Source organism: Stegostoma tigrinum, chromosome 38 (genome assembly GCF_030684315.1).
Source record: "Stegostoma tigrinum isolate sSteTig4 chromosome 38, sSteTig4.hap1, whole genome shotgun sequence".
Lineage (NCBI taxonomy): Eukaryota > Metazoa > Chordata > Chondrichthyes > Orectolobiformes > Stegostomatidae > Stegostoma > Stegostoma tigrinum.
In genome coordinates, this window is record NC_081391.1 from 20,428,079 (window position 1) to 20,435,887 (window position 7,809).

At 46.5% G+C, this 7,809-nt stretch overlaps 1 protein-coding gene across 1 annotated transcript; it reads left to right on the plus strand.

The window, feature by feature from the left end:
• The first annotated feature begins 3,903 nt into the window (after positions 1–3,903).
• LOC132206531 (ferritin, middle subunit-like) lies at positions 3,904–7,341 on the plus strand. Its single transcript, XM_059640723.1, has 4 exons — positions 3,904–4,097; positions 5,026–5,188; positions 5,721–5,902; positions 7,278–7,341. The coding sequence occupies exons 1-4, from the start codon at positions 3,904–3,906 to the stop codon at positions 7,339–7,341; spliced, it is 603 nt and encodes a 200-aa protein (XP_059496706.1).
• The last annotated feature ends 468 nt before the right edge of the window (positions 7,342–7,809 follow it).

Consider the following 7,809-nt stretch of genomic DNA (forward strand, 5'->3'; position numbering starts at 1 on the left):
TGCCTCCCAATAGCTTTATATACACAGCAGCTGATCATTGTTTGGGTCACTTCTTCCCCTCTTGTTTGTCTGAAGTGAGGCTCTCAGCGGAACAGGGTACAGAAATTGCTGTGGAGGAGAGGTCCTATTTGCGAACTCTTTCAGCTCCAACATTGTTAAGCTCTCGATGAATAGAAGCCAAGCAACATAGACAGCATGTATTTGGAAATGGCCATTTAGGGGACTTGGGTTGGGAGTGGATCTTTTAAATCTGCTTAAGAAATAGTTTTGAAATTTAGAAATTAGTAGGTGCAATAAATTATGAACACGGAGAAGAGGCTACAACTTCTAGATGCATTGTCCTTTTGCATCAGCTTTCATTCCATTTCCAAATGGGATAAGTGAAGGAGTAGACACCTGGCATTTCCATGAGTGATGCGGGGGAGTGGAGGACAGGAAGTAATGGAGATGAGTAGAAAATTGCATAATAGATGGATGAATGTGATACTTCTGGGACATCCATGCCAGATCTCCTCAAAAGGAAAATCACTTTATTATCCAGCACGAGTATTTGAAAGAGTTAGGCGAGAGGCCTGTTGTTTGTTTGTGTGGTGTACATGGGCTTCCTAAAGATATGTAATGCAGTGCCACACCATAGATTTTGTGACCAATGTTAAAGCCCCTGTAATGAATGGCAGCGCAGTGACAGGGATATGGAGTTGGCTGCATTACTGGAAACACAAGTGATGGCTAATGGATGGTCTTTAGACGAGGGGGATGGTTTGTGGAGGAGATCCACAGGTTGTCGGGAGGGGGATGGGGACCTGCCAGGCTTTTTCAAAAGTAAATGAATGACTAAGACCTTGGTATAAAGGACACAATTTCAGAATTTGTACATGATAAGAAACTTAGTGTGAGGATCATGGTGTAGAACCTCAAATGGTCACAGACATTTGGTGGAATTGGCAAGCAAGTGGCAGATGAAGTTCAAAGCAGGAAAAAGTGGTGGGAAAGGCATGTAGAGACAATACAAAATAAAAGGTGCATTTCTAAAGAGGTTGCAGGAGTGAGTGAACTGCATGGTGTAATGGCATTACATCATTGAAAGTGGAAGGACCATCTCCAACACATCCCTCACCTTCCGGAAGCTTCTGTCTCCATCGCAGGCAACTGCCGACAAACCGAGGTGGATTCGAAATTGACAGACTCCCACAGCTACCAGGAATACGCCTCCTACAACCCACCTTCCTGCAAAAACTCCATCCCCTATTCCCAATTCCTTTTGCCTCTTCCCCCATCTGCTCCAAGGAGAGGCATTCCACTCCTGCACGTCCAACATGTCCTCGTTCTTCCAGGACTGCCACTTCCCTCTTGCAGTGGGTGAGATGTCCTCAATCGTGTTTCCCGCAACTCATCCCTGACACACCACCCTCGTAATAAGTTCCCCAAGAGGATCCCCCCTAGTCCTCACATACCACCCTTCTAACCTCGGGATATAACGCATCGTACTCTGACACTTCCACCATCTACAATCCATCTCCACCATCGAAGACATTTTTCTATCCCCACCATTGTCTGCTTTCGGACAGACCATTCTCTCTGCGACGCCCTTGTCCGCTCCACACTCCCGTCCAACCCCACCACACCCAGCACTTTCTGCTACAACCACAGGAAGTGCTACACCTGCCCCCACACCACCTCCCTCACCCCCATCCCAGGCCCCAAGATGACTTTCCATATCAAGCAGATGTTCACCTGCACGTCCGCCAATGTGGTATACTGCATCTGCCGTACACGGCGTGGCTTCCTCTACATTGGGGAAACTCAGCGGAGGCTTGGGGTCCGCTTTGCAGAACACCTATGCTCAGTTTGCGGTAAACAACTGCACCTCCCAGTCGTGAACGATTTCAACTCCCCCTCCACTTCCTGAGACAACATGTCCATCATGGGCTTCCTGCAGTGCCATAACGATGCCACCCGTAGGTTGCAGGAACAGCAACTCGTATTCCGCTTGGGAACTCTGCAGCCCAATGGTATCAATGTGGATTTCACCAGCTTCAAAATCTCCCCTCCTCCCACTGCATCCCAAAACCAGCCCAGCTCGTCCCAGCCTCCATAACCTGTTCTTCCTCTCACCTAGCCCCTCCTCCTACCTCAAGCCTCACCTGGCCCCTTTGACCTGTCCATCCTCCCCGGACTGACCTATCCCCTCCCTACCTCCTCACCCATACTCTCCTCTCCACCTACCTTCTCCTCTATCCATCTTCGATCCGCCTACCCTTCTCTCCCTATTTATTTCAGAATCCTCTCCCCATCCCCCTTTTCTGATGAAGGGTCTAGGCCCAAATGCTGCATGACCTGCTGTGTTCATCCAGCTCTACACTTTGTTATCTCAGATTCTCCAGCACCTGCAGTTCCCATTATCTCTGAGGACTGTTTAAGAGAATCGTTTACAAAGCTCGCAGTGCCCTGAGCTTTATTAGTAGGGGCAAGTGTACAAGAGCAAGGTGATTATGCTGAACCTGCTTAAGTTTGACCCCAACAGGAATACTGTGTCTCATTCTGCACATCACACTGAAGGAAAGAGTGTAGGTATAGGAGAGAGTGCAGAAGAGGCTTACTGGAATGGCAACAGGAATGAGGAATTTCAGGTGTGAGGATATATTGGAGAAGCTGGGACTTTTCTCTCTGGAAAGCAAACGGCTCAAATTCGGATCCAGAAAGAACAAACAGGGGCACGATGTTCCCATTTGTTAAAGGGTCAGGTGCAAGAAGGCACAGGTTTAAAATTGGCAAAAGAAGCTGAAGTGATCTGCGAAAATAAAAACCTTGCAACACAGCGAGTGGATAGGGTGTGAAATGTATAGTCCGAGAGTGTGTTGGAGGCAGGTTCAATTCACGCATTCAAAAGGGAATAGGACTGATATCTGAAAGGGAATAACATGGAGATTACAGGGACAGTGCAGGAGAATGGCAAGAGGTGAAACGCTCAGCGAGTTGGTGGTGGATACGATGGGCCGAATGGTCACCATCAGCACCGTAATAACCGTGTGGCAGTGGGCAGATATGAAAGCCGAATTAAAAAGGCCAGAACGTGCTCACTTTCCCCCAAGCCGGCTGGACAACAAAACAGCATGGGTTGTAATACAACAGCATAGACGTGGCATCAGAGCACATTTGGAGCGCTGTGCTGAGCTCTGACAGGGTTATTTGAGGGACCTTAGCACAGATTCACCAGCATTTTCTCAGCCCCAAGCTGGTTACGTTATGAATACAGTTTACATCAACTAGCCTTGTCCTTGCAAGAGTGTGGAAGACTCGAGAACGAATATTATCCAGGTACTTTGGATTATTAATGGATCTAATCGTGCCGTTAGACAATGTACTGTTTCCTGTGGCGAAGTAATCCTGGAAAAGGGGGAATAATCTTCAGATCAAAGCTATGGTAATCAGTGATGATGCTTAATCTCAAACATTACAGTATCACTCCCAAAATTCTGCAAGTCAATTGGACATTTCAAAACTGATTTGTTGAGCTGTGCTAGTTTGCAATATGATGCGATGCAGAACCCAGGCAAAGGTATTAAATGAAGACTCAGACTTGCACTGATCCAGTTGAATTAGGGGACAGGTTTGAGAGGCTAAGTGCTCTCGTTATCACAGAATAATAATCTCAGCCTGACTGTTGCCCAAATCTCTGATTGACTCTGGGTCTCAGCACATTGCCCCACTCTCCTTCTCCACTGTTCATTGGTGACTGGGTTCTTACAGATTCCTGATTGGCTGTCAGAGATTGTCAATCATTGTTAGTGATGTCATTCCCTGGTTGGTGCAGGATGTTCTCTGGAGTTTCAATACAAGAGCTTGTGGGAGGGAGACTCAGTTCTAGAGTTGTCCAAGTGATTGTGAGCAGGAATAGTGAGGATGGCCTCCCAGGTGTATCAGAGCTACCACAAGGACTGTGAGGGTGTTGTTCACAAGCAGATCAATCTGGTGCTTTCTTTTTCCTATGTTTATCTCTCCATGGTGATTGTGGTGTTCTCTGGATTTATTTCAGATTTAAAGCTGTGGTCTCCTTGTATTGTGGGTGTAGGATCTCTCTACATCATTCAATTCATGTTAGAATCTTCTGTGGCCTTCCCCTGACCTTGAGAAGTGAATAATCTTTCAATGGTTTGATCTTGGTGTATGACCTGAGAAGTCTGTTTGTTTTTCTTTTGTTCAATGTAACTGGATTTATTCTTTTGAATAGTTAGAGTAAGTCAATCTGCCCAGAGACCTGATCTCTTACTTCTAGAACATATGTGACCCTAGACCTCCAATCCCAGAGGGGGGAACACTCTCAATCTCTGGGTCTATTTGCTGTCAATACGCTACTAGTAAGCTTTGTAAGTTCACTTCAGAGTGGGGAACGCTGTTCTGTGTTGGAAGGTTTCTTCACTGAAGCTGAGCCATTTTCACTTAACCATATGGACTTTCAGAATGATGAGGTGTCATTTAATGCTTAATATTTGGAGTCAAGTATGAAATATTCATGCCCCCCCCCAACTTGTAGGAAGATGCTTGTTTCCCTTCCTTCCTGCTTTACAAGGAAAGAACCTCCACATATTCTGGTGTTGTTTTTGTTGTGATTGACAAGGGAGGCTTTCCCTTCCAGAACCTGCAGGCCTGACTGAAGAAGCATTTCAGGTAGAGAAGGATCTTTAACAACAAACCCCAATGGGTTTCCCTGTTGACAATCCTTTCACTTTTACTGGGATGATGTTGCCCTGTGTCACTTTGCTGAGTTCTCATGGGACTACTCCTTGAAGGAATGGGAACATGTTGAGAAACTGATGGCATTCCAGAATGAATGTGGGTGTTGGGTCCTCCTGTAGGACATGAAGGTTGGGTTTAATGGAATGTGATCTTGTCCTGATGAAGACTTCTTCAAGCCTAGAGTATTATTTCAATTTAATGCTTTGGATACAATCTCTTAGCTGTTGTACACTCTCTTAATGGGATGGAGGTCTTGTTGCTTTTTTCACTGGTTTCTTGCATTTTAAGTGATGTGTCTTGTCTCTTACCATCCACCCCGACGCTGCCGCTTCAGAAGCCTGACCATGGCAATGGTCTGGAGGCAATGCAGGGAGCTCTGCAGATGGAGAACGATGTGAACCGGAGTCTGCTGGATCTGCACAAACTCTCCTCTGATCACACAGACCCTCATGTGAGTTCCTCACTTTCTCTCTCCAAGAAGCTTCCTTGCCTTTCACTGCTAAATTCAGCAAGTAGGGCTGATGGCCTTTAGAGCAACAAACTACCAGGATGATTTTCAAATTACAGGAAAGATGAATGTTTCCAACCTGAAAGTGATCTGTTTGTCTACTCCTGGGGGGAGGGGGAATACAATTGTCTCATAACTGCCTCCTGCAGACTGTTAAATCTACAACAGTCCAAACTCATCACCAGAGTGCCCCTTTCCCTCAACATGGCGGTGATTTGTTAAATCTGAATGGAGGGTCACTCCCAAATGTCTTCAATGGACTCCACTAACTTGTCTTGTCTTCCAGCTGTGTGACTTCCTGGAGACGCACTACTTGGATGAACAAATGAAATGATCAAAAAGTTGGGAGATCACATCACCAACCTGAAGAGACTGGGAGCCCCTCAGAAGGGCAAAGGAGAGTATCTGTTTGACAGGCTCAGCCTGAGCTGAATGGGGATTCAACAACTCCATCTGTTGCACACTGGTGTTCTAGTGCAAGTGCAGAGTGCACAAAAAAGTCAATGAAAACATTTCCCATGTATCTGACTACACTTATTTGGCTGTTCATTATCTGATTATTAAATCCGTAAGGCTTTTTGCTCTCTGCATTGAATCAATGCGTGCCCTGGCAATTTTTGTTCAGTTTCTGAATCCAGAGCCAGGAGAATTTTTGAAGTGAGTAATTGTTGCGGAAATCACAACTGTTAAGCTTTTGGCTTGTTCGCAATGCTCACTATCTGTCTTGTCCTCACTGTGACAATTCTGTCAGAGCAGTCTCTCGTGAATAGCTTGACCAAAACTGCTCCACTCTGTCTAACTGTTAGCCATTTAACTGGTGCCCTGTCCCGAGCAATGCTCCAACTTTACTAAAAGCTGGGTTCAAACAAAATAGAAATTGCTGGGGTTGGGGAGTGGTGGGATAGGTACCGGTGAAACTCTGGATGTGTGTTGATTAAACCAGTTAATGGTTGAGCCTGGTGACTCCACAACTGAAATCTGTCCCCAGGTGCTGCCAGGCCTCAGTTTTGCCACTAATCTTCTGTTAACTTTACTGGTAGAATCTAAGCATTAAAAATATTCCTTTATTAATGAGACTGTAACAGCAATAGCATCTGGCATGCAGGTTGCTTTTCTTCCATGCTTCTTTGAGCAAGCAATACACCCCTGTTATAGTTTCCCAAGCTAAGGAATTGGATTTTCCAAGAAGACTCTACTGTAGGAGACTGTGTGAGGAATCTGCTGTCTCCTGTAACAGTGTCTCCTATCCTCAATGCCCACCTTGTAGCGTGTGGGACAAACGTGGCATAGTTTGTGTTCTTGCTCCAGCAATCAACTGCTGAGGACAGCTGGTGCAATTAAAGCTACATTTGCAGAGAAGGGGATCCAGGAGCCTCTGGTTCACCTTCTTAATCTGCAGAGTTCCCTTCACTGCCTCAAGGCTTCAGTCGGGGGTGGGTCAGATTAGCAGAGACACTTCACTCCATTTGCAGAAAGGCCAACTCTCAGCAGTTCTAAACTTTTCTAACCCTTTCAGGGAAGGAAAGCAGTTGGCCGACAGCTGACTCACCACCCACACAGCAATGCAGCTGGCTATTTACTGTCAATCTATGAGTAAGGAAGAGGTACGGGATAGTGCCAGTGTAGCAGCAGAAGAGGGACTGTTCCACATATCAGACAGAAGCAGGCATAGCCCCTCTTACTATGGACACCCCAGTACCTCTACGCTTGTATCCCTGCCACTCCCTCATCCACTCTGTACTCCCCATTAACCCCAGCCCGGTTCCCTACAACTGCAGGAACAGCTACACCATTCCCTGACCCCCTCGCCCCACCACCACATCCACCCCGTGTCTCCATTCAAAATAAAAACAAAAAAACCTTTGGCATCAGACACAGATCACCTGCACATGTTTCAAGTTCGTCTATTGTATCGGCTGCACCCAATGTAGCCACCATGAGGGAGACAGTTTCTCTAGAGCATCTGCGCTCAATGAGCAACAAACAACAACACTTTCCAATCACAATGTTTTAACTTCCCCACCACCCCCAGTGACCTGTCCATCTTGGGTATCCTCCAGTATCACACCAATGTCATCGTCAAACTGGAGAAGTAGCACCTCATTCTGCCTTGGGAGCTTACAGCCCAAGGCACTAAATGTGAACCTTATTAACTTCAAAGTGTCCTCATCCCATGACCAATCCCCACCTCCTTGACCTGTTCATCTTCTCTCCCACCTCACTAACCACTCACTACCTGCACTCACCCATCACCATCCCACCTACCTTCCCCAGTCCTGCTTCCCCCTCCCCATTTCTGAATGGTCTCAACCCGAAACATCAGCTTTTCTGCTCCTCTGATGCTGCCTGGGCTGCTGTGTTCCACCGGCTCCACACTTTGTTGCCTCTACCAGCACCCTTTGTCTTCCACCTTCGAGCCATTTCTGTATCCAAATGGATAATTCTCCCTGGATTCCATGTGATCTCACTTTGCTAAACAGCTTACTATGAGGAACATTGTCAAACGCTTCATTGCAGTCCATGTAGATCACTCCCACCACTCTGCCCTCATCATTGCTCTTCAT